Here is a 15,383-nt window from a genome sequence, read left to right as displayed (position 1 = left end):
AGAGCTTTTGCAGAAGTTGAGCGACAAATTATTTGGAAATTTAATTGTAGTAACAAGTGGCTATCTGTATCATGTCGTGAACTTCGTTGTGAACTAACGTCTGTATAATATGGTGTATTATCTAGCGGACTGTATCTATCATTCTTATCCTACTTTTGTCAAATGGATTAGGCTTCCTCAAAGTGAACCGGACAAGTTATTTGCAAAAGTTCAGGAGGGATGTCTGAAGGATATCGAACATGCATTTGGAGTGTTGCAGGCTTGATTTAAAATTATTCGCGAACCAGCTCGCATGTGGGACATAGCCGATCTTGCTATCATCATGAGGTCATGTATCATATTGCATAATTATATTGTTGAGGATGAACGAGATATATATATACTCAACAATGGACTGATTATGATCAATTTGAGGTAAGTGGGTGTAGTACACCGCAACCATTCTCGACCGAAGTGCTACCTGTATTTTCAAATCACGTGCGTGCTAGATTTGAGTTGTGTGTTTCAAGTGTACATCACGAATTGCAAGCAAATATAGTCAAACATATATGGGCAAGATTCAGAATGTTACATGATCAAAGAGAATTTTAAGTTTATGAGTTGAGTCTATTGTACTAATTAACTTATGTGTATTTTATTAGTTGTGTCGTATGCTTTTCAATGTATTGTATTATTTTTAAGTTTTTTTGTAATTTTCTATGTTTTAATAATGATTCTCTCTATTTCTCGTCCTTATTACTTGCAATTTTTTTTAATAAGAAAAAAAACAAAAATTTGTTTCAATCGATAATTATTATTAATATGTAATTACAGAACAAAAACATAAATAAAATATAAATAATAAAATAAAAATGATGGGATAGGGTGTTTAATCTTATTAAACAAATCATTGTAAAGTATAAAATTTTAGTGGGTGTTGAATTATTAGGTGAAAGAGAAAGGAGATGATATGGAAGAGAGAGAAGGTAATATAGAGAGTGTTGATAGTTAAAATCACAGGAAAATAGCCAATTCCTACCTCAACTATTTCAAATGGTGTGAATTCCTACACGAGAAATTTAGTTGCCTAAATTCATACATGAACCCCTAAAATTTGGACAATTCATACATGTATTAATAACTTTTTTGACAAACCCAGACATTACCCATAACCCGTTTGTTAACGATCCCATTTCGTTAACGAAAAGTAGTCATGTACCACTTCGACTACACTGTTGGCACCGGATGTTAAAACGACGATGTTTTTGACATTTAATAACAAAACGACATTGTTTTGTATAAAGTACAGAATTAAAAATTTATCTTCCCCGACAATTCTAATGTCTGAGTTTCATCAAAATCAGGGTTATAATGTCTGAGTTTCATCAAAAGTCAGGGTTAGATTCGCAAAATCGACTATAGTAGAAGAAAGAAAAGCCAACTTCGACTCTGGAGATAGAAATCAAAAGAATCTTTTGAGTTTGAGAAAAAATGAGATAATTCAGCATTTAGGGTTTAGGCTCAGTTGTCACAGAAACTTTAAACGACGTCATTTTGAGTATTGGCCCGAAAAAAATTTGAGTCCAATACGATTGTGTTTTGAGAAGAAAAATAAATCTCTAAACTAAAATTCATTTTGTCGCCGTGTTGAGATAGAGGGGAGTCGGTGAGATTGAGAATAATAGGAATTAGTGGTTCTTCTCCGATAATCTGTGTGAGTTAGGCAATGAATAATGAATCTATTAGTGCGGTTTTCATGTGCAGTTTTTGAAAACCGCTTACATGTTACCATTCATTTTTTTTATAATGTGTTTTGCGTTTTTTTTTAAAGTACATAACACTGTTTGCGTTTTTATCAAATACTCTATATTTTTAAAAACCCCACTTATAGTTTGACCACATCTATTAGTTAGCAGGTCAAAACGAATTCCGCCATGGATAATATAAAATATAAAATTTTCTTTTTTAATTTATTATTAATTATTAGTTCTTTCAAAAAAAAAATATTAAACGAAGTATAAAATTTGTTAATATTGATTAAAACATATTATAGTCTAATAGATATACTATATTATTGTCCAATAAACATACTGTGTATAATTTTAAAATATTTAAATATAATACCAATAAACATATTTGTTCAATAGTACATAATTTGTTTGAAAACAACCAAAAATCTATTTATTTTAACGTGATTTAGTTTTTAATTACAACTAAATTATTTTTATATATTTATTATCTTACAATTTATAATATGTACTATTTGTTATTTTGTTCATTATTCAAACATTTTATTGTAAACCGCAATCTGTTTTTTCACCAATCAAACACTATTTTGTACCGCTTATTATATACAAATCGCATTTGTTTCGCAAATATACTTTTCCGCACGTACCGGACTTAAACCGTATCGCACTTTAAAACCGCTTTTCCGCACAACCAAAAACGATGTTACCATTCGGACCCTTAGTAGGAATTGTTTGTTTTGGAAGATAGAGAAGCCAATTTCGAGTTCAGCAATCCAAAACGACTTCTCGATTGCTTTAAAATAAGGTAATTCGAAATTTTAGGGTTTAACTTTTGGTGAAATGGTTAGAATTGTTTATTGGTTTCAAATTGTTTAATCCTTACTAATTATTTTAATGGTTTTCAGTGATTCGGATTGCATGTCATCAACCATGGTGGGAAATTTGATAAATATGAAAACGGTGAACTACATTACATCAATGATGTACTCATTCTCTGGCGATTCAAGCCCTAATTGATGTTGCTGTTCTTCCCCAATTTTTAGATGTACCTCGACGAAGAAGACAACTTCCTTTCTCCTAAAACGTTGTCGCTTAGTTTTTTTTTAAAACTTAAAATCTTAGCCCAAAAACAACAACATTTTAAGTCTACAGAATAAGAGTTTTTGTATGTCAAACGACAACGTTTTTAAGGTGCTATGACAACAGGGCATCCAGCGTGGAAGAGGATATTGAAATACCGGGAAAACGGTTAATCCCTACCCAAACAAACTATGAAAATTGATACCGATTCATACCTGAGAAATTTAGGTGTGCAATTCCATACCCAAACAGTTTGAAGCGGATTAAGAAAAAAATTAACAACTTAAACGAGCATTTGCTAACGGTTGCAGACATAGACACGGTACAAGAATGATCTGAACCTGTTTTACAGCTCTACATGTATGACACGAATGATCTGAACTTGCTTTTACAATTTTACATGTATGACATTTTTTGATGTTTTGTTGTTTAGTCGAAGTTGGATGCTGGTGAAGTTCTCCAATCTTGGAGATAATTGGTGTTCATGCTAATCAAAACAGAGGTTTGCCATTCATCAAAATAAATATGCCATATATCTCTACTAGTATTTAATGAAATATAGTTTTCTCATAAAACCTAGAACTGGATGAACTAACTTGTTTATTCTTTGAAAAATTTAGACGATTGCTGGGCACATGCTCTTGCTCGAGGCCTATCTGCCGTCATAAAGCAATCTGGAAGAACCGAAAACCTTGCCAGTAGAGACTTGCTCGTAAGTCAGATCGATAGGAAGTTTTTGACAGAGACTGATGCATTGCCGAAGAATAGCGATGCTGCCTCTTTTTTGCTTAATGATTACGGCTGTCATTTTGTTGTGCATCATCTTTCAAAGCTGGAATCGGTCAAGGATAATGAAGACTTTGAGAAGTTTGTAGAGCGGTGACTAGCCATAGGTCCAGTTGCAGTTTGTTTCCCTTATGTGCCAGGTTATTCTCGTTTCTGCGATGAATACAAAAAAAAAGAGAAAGTAAGATTTTTAATCTATATTCAAATTTTTACTATATATCCAACTTATCTAGTTACAAAAAAATATCAACCTGATACATACTTAATTTTTACAGGCAGTTTTATGTCCAAGCCTCTCTGATATCGAGGTAATGCGTCACAAGAGTTTATATAACCATTGTGCTGTCATAACCGGTCCTGGAGTGGTGTGGAGGGGTCGTGAATAAGTTGAGTTTTGGGAGATCCAAGAATCATAATCCAGCCTTGATCGATACTGATTATTATAATGGATACAACCCATAATTAGTTAGAAAATGTTTAAACATACAAAATTAGAAGGTTTTATATGAAATCGTACGGATTTGTGCAAGAAAACAAAATTTAAAAGGCTAAAAAGGTGAATCATGAATGTATATGTGTTGAAACTTGAAAGGTGTGACTACACAAAAAGAGAGAGGCTATTTGCCTATACTTGTCCTAATTCGAGTGGATAAGTGCAACACGCATACACATGTTTCTCTAAGTAGATAACAACATTAATATCATTTTCCTTAAACCACTCAATTAAATCTACAGAATAGACCACAGATGACGTCGATGCTAGGGTTTAGCGAAAAGGCGATTCTTTGGCAATCGCAATCTAGCTTCTGCTGTTAATCTCGTACATCAAGATCATCACTTCAAGACGTGGTTACAAATCTCTTGTCTCTTTTACCAGGTACTGCTGTGTGCAGTCATTTACATCATCTTACTGAAGTTTGCAGTCCGTTTGATTATTTTCTTCCTTACAATCATGATCTACGCCAACAGCTCAGAGTATATATTTTTTTTTTCAGCGGGTTTCTTCCTTCTTAAGTCAGATTTCCATTAGCAACACCGTACCAGGATGTCTAGACGATACACCAGAGAAGAAACAGGTAATAGCATATCCTCCTTTAAGAGATGGACTCGAGACCAACCAGCCTGTCTTCTTCCCATAGACAACTCGGATCTCATAGAAGACAATAAGCTCACTCTTATTGGGAAAGTCCTAAACCCCTCAGGTTTGGGGAGTAAGAGGGAGAGTTGAAGGGAAATAACTTGGCCGGGAAAGATTCAAATTTCACTTTGAAACGGAGAAAGAGCTACAAATGGTCCTAAGAAGCGCACCTTACCACTACAATCGTTTGATGCTCATCTTATAACGTTGGGAACCAATAATTTCTGATTCGTTCCCCTGCTACATACCTTTCTGGGTCACCATCCATTACGTTCCTATCCACTCCTTGAAACTTGACATTCTCAAAGCCATAGGCAATGAATTGAGGACCTTCATTGACCATGGCGTTAAAGAGAGTCGGGTTAGAGTACACATCAATGCCCTGAAGCCTCTTCTCATGAAAAAGGTTTTTGCCTTTCCAACCGTAGAGGAAGCCTCTTTGGAATTCGAATTCGAGCACCTGGAGAAACATTGTTTCATTTGCCTCAAGCTCAGCCATGAGGATGAGGAATGCCCTCTGAAGAAAGACCCCAACTCCAGTCATGTAAGGATCATGGGAATAAACCAACAAAACACAATCCAACGTTTGGAAGCTGACTGCTGATATGTGAATATCGACAAGGGACAAAACAGTATTTTAGATCGGAAACTCGGTTTTTATTAGATCAAATCAAGCAAATACAACTGAGTTCGGTTATTCAGATGGACAATAACGAACTAAGACTTAATGCAACTAAGAGTCTAGCGTAATGAGCTCTCAGTCTCTAAGTCTTCTCGGGAATATCTTCTGTTCTCTGGTGTCAATTCGTCTCCCTTTATATATCCTCTAAGTCGGTCTTCAAGCACGTCTTAAGCGATATGGGACCGAGAGAACTTTCCTTTTCTCTCGGTTCCTTTCCTTTTCTCATGTTCGTTTCTTTTTTCAAATAGGAAGCTTTCCTATTTTTGACCGAACTCGGGGAGCTTCTCCATTCCTTCGAGAAGCTTCTCGCCGACCTCAGCTTAATGGGCTGTATTCGGCCCAAGATTTCACTAAGCCCAGTCTTCCCGGTACAATCCTTCGTAAACCAGGCTTACATTTCGCCGATCTCGGTTTGTACCGGAGAAAATCGAGGTGCGGTTTTCACCTCCAACAGTTAGCCCTCCCCCCTCAGTTCGATGAAAGGGAATGACTTTTTAGTCGAACTCATTTGATTCAAAGTAGGTCACAAACTGAGATCGGTAACTGCAGTCGATTCGTATTCCCGGACGTTTCGCACCCTGTCTTCAATGAGACGCGTGAATTACGGGATCTTCACGAAAATCGAGGAACCCACGATTCCCACTGTTTATAAAGGGGAAAACTCCTCTTCACATTCATTACTCTCGCTCAAGCATATATAAGGTACGCTGCTCTCCCTTCTCTCTAGATTTTGTTTCTCTCTCTAGTTTTCATTTGTAATTTTCTCTCGTTTCTTCAACTCTCGCCGCCGCGAATCCTTGAGTTTTCCGATCTATCTTCAAGTTTTCCGTTCGATCTTCAAGTTCTCTGATCAATCTTCAATATTTTCCGGTTGATCTTCAAACTGTTCTTCAATCTTCTTAGATCTCTTTCGACTCTTCTTTTCCGAACTCAAAATGTCTTCTAGTTCTTCCATTAACTCTTCTTCCAATCAAATCCTTCCGGAGGATCGCCGTGAACCCTCGAAGCCGAGCTCTTCTTATTAAAATCCTCATCAATCGAGTTCGTCTCAGGAAGAGAGCAATCCTCCACAGTTAGTTCGTAAGAACTCCAAGTCGGTGGAAGCTAGCAGCAGCCGTGCTAGATCTAGAGTTGAAGCCACCGAGCGTCTGATTACAGAGACTCGCAAAACGGAGGCTCGGACAGGGCCGAACGCTGGCGGTAATAATCATGAGATCGATGAGATCGAGGAGGCCGAAGAAGAAAATCAGGAGGAGGACGCCACTGAGGGTGAAGTTGCCGAAGACAACCTTGAAGCGGTGAACCATGCTTCACCACCACTTCCAAGACGAAGGGTCGTTCGTCCTAACAACGTGCCGTCTTCCTCGGTTACTTCGGGTGCTATTCAGGCCGTGCTCGAAGAAAATGGGCTCTCGGATCAAATTGCTTTCATAATTCCTGAAGCTGGAGATCGGCCATGGGACGTCCCCGAAGGCTTCCTCTGCATATACCTGACCTACTTCACACAATGCGGGCTTTCGCTTCCAATTCCCTCCCGTCTGCTCGGGTACTGCAATCGGCGAGGCGTAGCTCTCACGCAGGTGATGCCGGCTTCTACAACGAACTATGTAGGGTTCGTCTCCTTATGCGAAGAGCTCGGTGAGATTCCAACTAGTCGGTTGTTCGAGGATCTCTTTTCGGTGAACATCCACAAATCCAAGGAGTGGTTTTTTGCTGCGAACGCTAACCCGAAGAAGAACATCGTTACTGGACCTAAGCCCAGTAAATTCAACGACTGAGAATCTCTATATTTCTATCTTGAGATGAACGATCTCACCGTCAGCAATTCTGACATCCCAACTCAATCGGAGTGGAAGATTCTGATTGGTAGACCTAGACGAACTTATACTTCTGCTAATTTTGATTTTGTTGCTTGCTAACTTTATTTCGTTCCATCTTTGCAGGTCATCATCTCCCAAGTATCATGCTCAACTCCGGTCTTACATCCGAGTTCGAAGAAGCCTTCAGTGAAGTCGGTAAGCGTCGTTGGCCTGAAGTTTGCGAGGAAATTCTTCAGCGTCGAGCTAAGAAAGCAGGTTGGATTATCGAACTTGGTTTTATTTGTTTTATTCTGAGTTTACTCCGAACTCCTCCTTGACATATTTTTATTGCAGGTTCTGTTCAAGAACCGAAACCGCGAAAGCCAAAGGCTCGAGCTAGCAAGCCGCGAGCCGCTCCCAAACGTAAAGCACCGAAATCGCGAGCTCAACGTACCCGGACTGCCAGGATGCTCTCACTGGATGAGATCCCAACTCTCTTTGACGAAGAGGAGCCGAACGTGGCAGATCCGACCCCTGTCCCTGCTGCCGAAGGGACCAATGAGCAGCCGGAGGAACTGCTGCGAACTCACCTGACCAAACCGGTCAGAAGAAACTGAAGAAGAAGAAGTCTTCAAAGAAGACTAAGAGGACTGAAGATTCTTCTCGAGTGCAAGATGTACCCGCTGAGCTCGATCCACCGGCGGCTGTGGCGTCGGACCTCGCTCTTTCTCAAGACCGAGCTGAAGCTTCTCACTCCCGCAAGAGACAAGCTAGGGATCATGCCGATGGTTCTCCAGAGCTTGAGCCGGCGAAAAGGGCTAAAGTCTGTTTTGACTACGATGAAGAGACTCCTTTCGAGGAGAACGTCGACGCCTGCGCCGAGCTCTACCACAAGATCTCTTCTTAGGTCCCGAGCCTCCCGTCGGTCCCCGAGCTCCGATTCCCTAACATGTACAAGGGAATCACACGTACAACTGCTGTGGTAACTTTTTGATTCCATTTCTTTATTCAATTATCTTAAGTGTGAGCTCTGATTCGGTTCTCTTTTTCGCAGCTCGCCAGCCAGACCAAGAATCTGGTCGCTGCTTACGAAGTAGCTCTATTCGACGAGCAAGTGAGGGTCACGGAGCTGGAGGAAAGAGTTGCTAAAGCTGAGGAACGTCTCGCCACCGAGCTCCAGATTAATGACACCTTGCACTGTTCGGTGGATCTGCTGAAACAAGAGAGCGCGGAGCTAAAAGCGGTGAAGGCCAAACTGACCGAGGCTCAAAGCTTCCTTTCTAGGGAGTTTGAGAAGGTCAAGGGGCGAATGCAGGACATGGTGGCACACTGGAAGGCTCGGGCTAAGAGCGTGCATGCAAAGGCCTGCGAGCGTTTAGAGAAGATCATCCGAAGCTTGGTTGATGCTGACCGAGCTCGTAAGCCATACTTGGTGGTCAACCAGCTCACCGGAGTTCTTGGCTTCATCAAGCAGCTTAAAAAGAAAGGCTTATATGAGGTCCCAGTCGAGATGGTTACCGACATCGAGGCAAAGCATGATAAGGCATTGCAAGAGTTCCGCTCGGTCGACGCTTGCGTCCTCACGGAGGAAGACAAGCGGATGTCTCCATTCCCGAAAAAGGATGATGCCCCGGTTATAAATGTGACTCAAAGCGCGCAGGATCTCGTAAGGTGCGAGCAATTTGGATCGAATGAGGACATGCTGAATGCCGATCAAGATGCGACCTCAAAGACCGCCTAATCTTTTTCTTTTTCTTTTTAATCGAACTCAACTGCCCTTTCATGGGTTACTTTATGTAATATTTTGTTTATTTCCGAACCCTCAGTGGGTTTTTAACTTTATTTGCCTCTCGGGAGGCTTTAATTATATGCTCGTTTTTCCTCTTCATTCTTGTTTTTAGAAAAAATCTTCCAAGTAGTAGATCGGAACCTGACTTTAACTTTGACTTTATTTTGTCGATAACGTTTTGCAATTAATGCTTAAGTACTAGATCAGTACACAGTAGATGATGTTCGAACATAATTTTATCTTTCGATGGCGAATTGCGATAATTCGGTTTACGTTTTGCGAGTGTTGTGAATTCGGCTTATGGTGCGAATCTGAGGAGTTCGGCTTATTGTGCGAGCACTTGAGCTCGGCCTGGGGAACCCAAGTGAATCGTTTCGTACTGGAAGAGTGAATTAATTCGAACTCCTGTAAACGCACGAAACGAGTTCAAGGTTTTTTAAGTCGAACCTAAGTATGCGAGATGTGCTCGGCTTATTGTTCTTGGTGACTTAGAAATTCAACTGCGGGACTGGGCCCGGCTTTTGATATGTGGCTTAACCACGACACCATGTGGGTGCTCGCGAGACGGATCTCGGCTTTTTAGTTTGCATTCATGTGGAATGCTATCGAACAACTGGCCAGGAAGTCGATGTAAGAACAAGGAGTTCGGTACCTTGTGATTTCCGAACTAGAACTTAAGACAGATTTGACTTAATAAAATTTTATTGATGTTATAGCTGGACTCGGTAACGAGCTGCCTACGTACCCTTTAAAGGGATCAAGCCATTCGTAGTTCTAAGTACAAAAGTGTTTTTTGCTCCGACTAAATAGTTCGAAGGCTTTTTTTTTTTTTTTTTTTTGGCGAGGCTCGCAACGAACAAGTAGTAGTATCGTTTGAGATGCATCGAGTTCCAAGATCGCGGGATCGGAGTTCCGTCTAACTTTATGAGTTGATAAACGCCGAGCTTAACAACCTTCATAACCTGGTACGGTCCTTCCCAGTTCGCGCCAAGTTTTCCTGCGTTCTTCTCTTCTGTGTTTTGATAGACTTTGCGAAGTACGAGATCGCCATCTTCAAAGTGACGGCCCTTAACTTTTTTGTTGTCGTAGCGAGCTGCAAGTTGCTGGTAGTTCTGTATCCGGAGCAATGCTCGTTCGCGATGTTCTTCGACTAAGTCGAGTGCGTCGATCATCATGTTGTAATTCGCGTCGGGTTGCTGGGTAAGCATAGTTCGGCGAATACTTGGGACGTTGAGTTCGGCTGGACACATAGCTTCTGTGCCATATGCAAGGAACAATGGTGACTGACCGGTCGAACGTCGTGGTGTAGTTCGGTGAGACCACAAGACGCCGTCAAGTTCGTTCGCCCAAGTTCCCTTAGCGGTATCGAGTCGTTTCTTCAGTCCGTCAATGATGGTCTTGTTTGTGGCTTCGGCTTATCCGTTTCCTTGCGGGTATCGCAGGGTAGAGAAACTTAGTCGGATCTTCCACTTGGAACAAAAATCTGTGAAAATGATCGAAGTGAACTGGGTTCCGTTGTCCGTAACGATCTCGTACGAGACTCTGTGTCGGCAGATGATGAACTTCCAGACGAACTTCTTGACATCGATTCCATGAATCTCGGGGTATGCTTCGGCTTCGACCCATTTGGTGAAGTAATCCGTGACGACCAGAACATATTGCTTCTGAGTTGTAGATCGGCGAAAAGGACCGATGATGTCCATTGCCCAGCGCATGAAAGGATATGGTGCGGTAGAGGTCATCAAGAGCTCGGTGGGAAGATTGATCATCGGGCCGTGACGTTGGCACTTCTCGCAGCGTGCTGTATACTTTTCGCAGTCAGAAAGCATAGTAGGCCAGTAATAGCCGGGTTTTTTTATCTTGAACGCCAAGGACGAGCTCCGGAGTGATTTCCTCCGTCTCCTTTATGAACCTTCTGCATTACTTCCATGATGTCGTTGCCGTGAACACAAGTCAAGAGTACACCGGAAGCGTCCCATCTGAGAAGAGTACCTTTAATGACCACATATCGAGCTGCGCGAGCCTTAAGGCGCCGAGCTGCCCATTTATCTGCGGGAACTGTTCCGTCTCCGATGTATCCCACGATTTCTAAGGTCCAATCTTCGGGTTCGTCCTCTCCTTCGGCTTCGATATTGATTGGAACATGTTGGCCTTCGGATTCATTTTCGGGATCGGATTCGTTATCATTGAGCTCGTCTGTGTCGTTGTTGGGATCGGGAACGACCTCTTTGGGTTTCGTCTTCCGAGTGAGGGGTGGAGCGAGATTGGGTTGGGCTTCGTAATCACGTCGTCTTGTAATGATGTTGCAGTTCGGAGCGGGCTCGATACGTGGTCGCTCGATTGCTGCAATTGCGATAGTTCGCCGAAGGTCAGGATCAGAATTAGTCGCGAGAGCGGCTAAGGCGTCGGCGGTTGCATTCTCATCTCGAGGTATCTTTGTAAGCTCTAAGGTAGAGAACTCTGAAGCAACATCCTTAAGGACTTTGAGATATGCGTCCATGCGGTCGTTCTTAGCCTCGTATTCGCCGTGAAACTGGTTAGCCACGAGTTGAGAGTCGCAGTAGGCGTGTATATGCTCGGCGCCGATACCTTTGGCAAGTAGTAGTCCGGCAATCAATGCTTCGTTGTTGGACGCCGGGAAGCCGAGTCGAAATGACTGCTCGATAACTTCTCCTTCGGGTGATTTGAGACGAATTCCGACTCTGGATCCTCTATGGGACGAGGAACCGTCGGCGTGAAGGATCCAGGGTTGTACGACCGGATTAGCTTCGACGAGCTCTGGTGGGAGTTCGACCAAGAAATCTGCGAGGACTTGAGACTTCGCTGCAGTTCTTCCTCGGTATTTGATGTCGTATTCACTGAGTTCGATGGCCCTCTTGGCGAGTCGTCCGGACTGACTTGGGCTACGGAGGAAAGTACGAACAGGGTGATCGGTTAGGACCACGATCGCGTGAGATTGGAAATACGGGCGTAATTTCCTTGCAGAAATAACGACGGCAAAGGCGAATTTCTCCAAAGTCGGATAACGATACTCCGATCCATCGAGGGATTTGCTTGTGTAGAAAATTGACTTCTGCTCGCCACGATCTTCTCGAACAAGTACACTACTGACTGCAAACTCCGAAATCGCGATATAAAGATAAAGTGTCTCGCCGGTTTCAGGTTTAGATAAGACTAGCGGAGTGGACAAATATTTTTTTAGCTCGGCGAAGGCTTCTTCACACTTCTCATTCCATTCGAGATGCTTGTTACCGCGAAGAAGTTGGTAGAAAGGCAAGCACTTGTCCGTCGATCTGGATATGAATCGATTAAGTGCTGCGATACGTCCGGTGAGTCGCTGAACTTCGCGTTTGGTTGTCGGCGATGGGAGCTCGAGAATAGCTGCGATCTATTTTGGATTAGCTTCAATGCCTCGCCGTGTAACGATGTATCCGAGGAACTCTCCAGATGTCACGCCGAACGTACACTTGGTGGGATTAAGCTTCATACCATACTGGTCCAAAATATCGAAGCATGTGCGAAGATGGCGGACGTGATCGGAAGCGATGAGTGACTTTATGAGCATATCATCGATGTAAACTTCCATAGTTCGCCTGAGCTGGCTCGCGAACATCCGATTTACCAGTCGTTGGTACGTTGCTCCAGCGTTCTTCAGGCCGAAGGGCATGACCTTATAGCAGTAGATGCCGCGGTCCGTGATGAACGCCGTCTACTTGGCGCGCCAATTGTTGATATGTGAATATCAACAAGGGACAAAAAAGTACTTTAGATCGGAAACTCGGTTTTTATTAGATCAAATCAAGCAAATACAACTGAGTTCGGTTATTTAGATGGACAATAACGAACTAAGACTTAATGCAACTAAGAGTCTAGCGTAATGAGCTCTCAGTCTCTAAGTCTTCTCACGATCTTGCGGATGCATAAGAATCTGATTGTACCCGGAGAATGCGTCCATAAACGAGAGTAGTTCGTTCCCGGCAGTTGCTTCCACAAGGCGGTCAATATGAGGTAAAGGAAAGCTATCTTTCGGACATGCCTTATTGAGGTCAGTAAAGTCGACGCAGATCCGCCATTTACCATTCTTCTTCTTTACGACCACGGGGTTTGCTAACCAATCAGGGTATTTTACTTCGGTGATGGACCCTGCTTTGAGCAAGCGCTCGACTTCGTCGTTGACAGCCTGTGCTTTCTCCGGTCCAAGCTTTCGGCGTTTCTGCTTGATTGGCTTATACGTCGGATCGATGTTGAGCTCGTGACACGCGATTTGTGGATCGATCCCGGGCATATCCTCTACCGACCAAGCGAAAGTTGACGAGTGTTGTTTCAGAAAGTTGACGAGCGGCTCGCGGATGTTTGGGTCGAGTTCGGCACCGATTCCGACTTGTCGTTCTGGCCTTAGTTCGTCGATGCAGACTTGAACGATCGACTCCTGCTTAGGCTTTGTCTTCTGAACGACAAGCTCGTTCGTTGGTCCTAACGAACTGATGACGCAGGCTTGGTTGGCCGAACGTAGTTTGCATTCGTTTATGTAGCACGATCGAGCGATGGCTTGGTTTCCTCGGAGAGTGTAGACACCGTCGGGAGTCGGAAACTTCAGGCATTGATGATATGTTGAGGCGACCGCCTTCATTGCGTGTAACTAAGGCGTACCGAGAATAGCGTTGTAGATCGCTGGTTTGTCGAGGATGAGGAACTGGATAATTTTGGCGACCCCGCCGAGGTAGATCGGAATATTGACCATCCCGACCGTCATACATCGTTATTCATCGAAACCGGTAAGTGGCTCGATAAACGGCTCGATTCTATCTGATGCCAATTCGAGCTGATCAAGTGCTTCCTTGAAGATGATGTTGACCGAACTGCCCGTATCGACCAGAATGCGGCTAACTTCGACATCGTCGAGGAGTAGCTCGACGACGAGAGCGTCGTTATGCGGTTTATGCAACCCGATTGTGTCGGCCTCGGTAAATACCAAGGGCGTTCCCTTCGGCGGATCGTGTGGAACTTTGGGTGCGCTGGCGGCCTGTCTGCTATATTCTTTGATGGCTCGAACTGAATAACTGCAAGCTTCGATGGCTCCCATTATCATGTTGACACGTTTCCGTGCCTTAGGAGCGTTATTCTCTGGAGCTCAGTCATCACGATTCCGTTTTTGTTGCTCGGGCAAAGCAGGCGGATTCGGTGGTGGTGGTGGCAACGTCGGTAAAGCCGGCGGAGTTTGTGGGTCTTTGGTTAGGGCTTTTTCAAGTTGTTCGTTGTTTGGTCGGGGCATGTGCGAACGACGGAGATCATCGATCGACACTTGCCCGCCGCTCTTAGGCGCGTTCGAGCGTCGGAGGTCGTCAACCGAGATCGGCACCTTTCGATATTGGCCGAGCAAGTATTCCCGCAGATGTCTGCATTCTTCGGTGCTATGGCCTCTGCGGTTATGGAACTCGCAGAACAATGATTCGTCTTGATCTTCTTCACCGCGGACCCATTTATTATTCCACTGTTTGTTCGGTTGTTGGATTGCATTAGCGTAGAACTTCTTGCGATTCTCATACCCTCGACCGTATCCTGACTGCGGTTCACTAGTTGTTGCTTTCGAACGTTCGGGTTGCTTCGCCGAATAGCTTTGCTCGTAGGCGGCTTCTTCTTCTTCTTCGACGATATAAGTGTTAGCTCGGTGTGACGCATCTTCCAATGTCTGAGGGGGGTTGTGCGTGAGCGCGCTACGGAAGCTAGTCTTTATCCGAGCTCCTTTCTGGAGACAAAGAAGGGCGGCTTCGTCGCTGATCGTGCAATTGGCGACAATCGTTTTGAAGCGCTGGATGAAATCGCGAAGACTCTCGCTTGCTCTCTGAGTTATTTGCCATAGCTCGGAGTTCTTGGTGTTCTGCCCGATGAACATCGAGAAGTGTTTGACGAAGGCTGTTGTCAATTCCTTGTAGCTGTCGATCGAGTTCGCCTCGAGTCGCGAGAACCAATCGAGGGCTATTCCCCCCAGGCTTTCCACAAACAATTGGCACTGGACCGCATCTCTCTCCTCGGCGGTTCTGAATTGGTATCGTTTCATGCAGATGCCGAATGACGTCAAAAAGTGTCGGGGGTCGGTATTGCCCTCATAGACCTTCATCTTAAGTTTTTCCATGTGTTTGACCGGTGTTCCTGCTATGCGTGGCGTGAAGGGTGTTTTCTGCGTTTCTTGAATAACGCGCTCAATCTCCGGAGCCGCGCTTGTTGCTTGGTGTATCTTTGACGTGATCTAACGGAGTTGAGTCTTCATTGCCTCGAACTCGGCATCTCGACTTAAATCTGATGCTGGTGCGTTCGCTGATCCCACCGCGGTAGACCTCATAGTTCCGGCCGGATCTCCGTCGATATTAAGGTCTTTAATGAT

General features: G+C 43.6%; 4 protein-coding genes across 5 annotated transcripts; 2 read left to right on the top strand and 2 right to left on the bottom strand.

Moving 5' to 3' along the window:
- Positions 1–4,340: 4,340 nt before the first annotated feature.
- On the top strand, positions 4,341–8,016 carry LOC112081453. Of its 2 annotated transcripts, XM_024148001.1 has the most exons (4): positions 4,341–4,470; positions 4,589–7,279; positions 7,357–7,488; positions 7,567–8,016. In XM_024148001.1, the coding sequence occupies exons 2-4, from the start codon at positions 7,216–7,218 to the stop codon at positions 7,827–7,829; spliced, it is 459 nt and encodes a 152-aa protein (XP_024003769.1). In that variant the 5' UTR covers positions 4,341–4,470; positions 4,589–7,215; the 3' UTR covers positions 7,830–8,016. The 2 variants fall into 2 exon arrangements, with proteins under 2 accessions (XP_024003769.1, XP_024003771.1); XM_024148003.1 differs by having other exon boundaries at positions 4,349–7,279.
- On the top strand, positions 8,011–9,093 carry LOC112081451. The gene is made up of 2 exons (XM_024147996.1): positions 8,011–8,194; positions 8,267–9,093. Exons 1-2 carry the CDS (start codon positions 8,162–8,164, stop codon positions 8,951–8,953), a joined length of 720 nt encoding a protein of 239 aa, XP_024003764.1. The 5' UTR covers positions 8,011–8,161; the 3' UTR covers positions 8,954–9,093.
- Positions 9,094–10,416: 1,323 nt separating this feature from the next.
- On the bottom strand, positions 10,417–12,668 carry LOC112089703. Its single transcript, XM_024160453.1, has 3 exons — positions 12,467–12,668; positions 10,914–12,112; positions 10,417–10,809 (listed from the first exon to the last, which is right to left on the bottom strand). The coding sequence occupies exons 1-3, from the start codon at positions 12,666–12,668 to the stop codon at positions 10,417–10,419; spliced, it is 1,794 nt and encodes a 597-aa protein (XP_024016221.1).
- A 1,464-nt stretch (positions 12,669–14,132) lies between these two features.
- On the bottom strand, positions 14,133–15,119 carry LOC112089695. The gene has a single exon (XM_024160446.1). The coding sequence runs from the start codon at positions 15,117–15,119 to the stop codon at positions 14,133–14,135; it is 987 nt and encodes a 328-aa protein (XP_024016214.1).
- Between the last annotated feature and the right edge of the window lie 264 nt (positions 15,120–15,383).

The sequence above is a fragment of the Eutrema salsugineum genome, unplaced genomic scaffold (assembly GCF_000478725.1).
Source record: "Eutrema salsugineum unplaced genomic scaffold, Eutsalg1_0 scaffold_8, whole genome shotgun sequence".
Taxonomy (NCBI): domain Eukaryota; kingdom Viridiplantae; phylum Streptophyta; class Magnoliopsida; order Brassicales; family Brassicaceae; genus Eutrema; species Eutrema salsugineum.
Note: the sequence above shows the minus strand (reverse complement) of the source record. Positions and strands in the feature narration are given on the sequence as shown.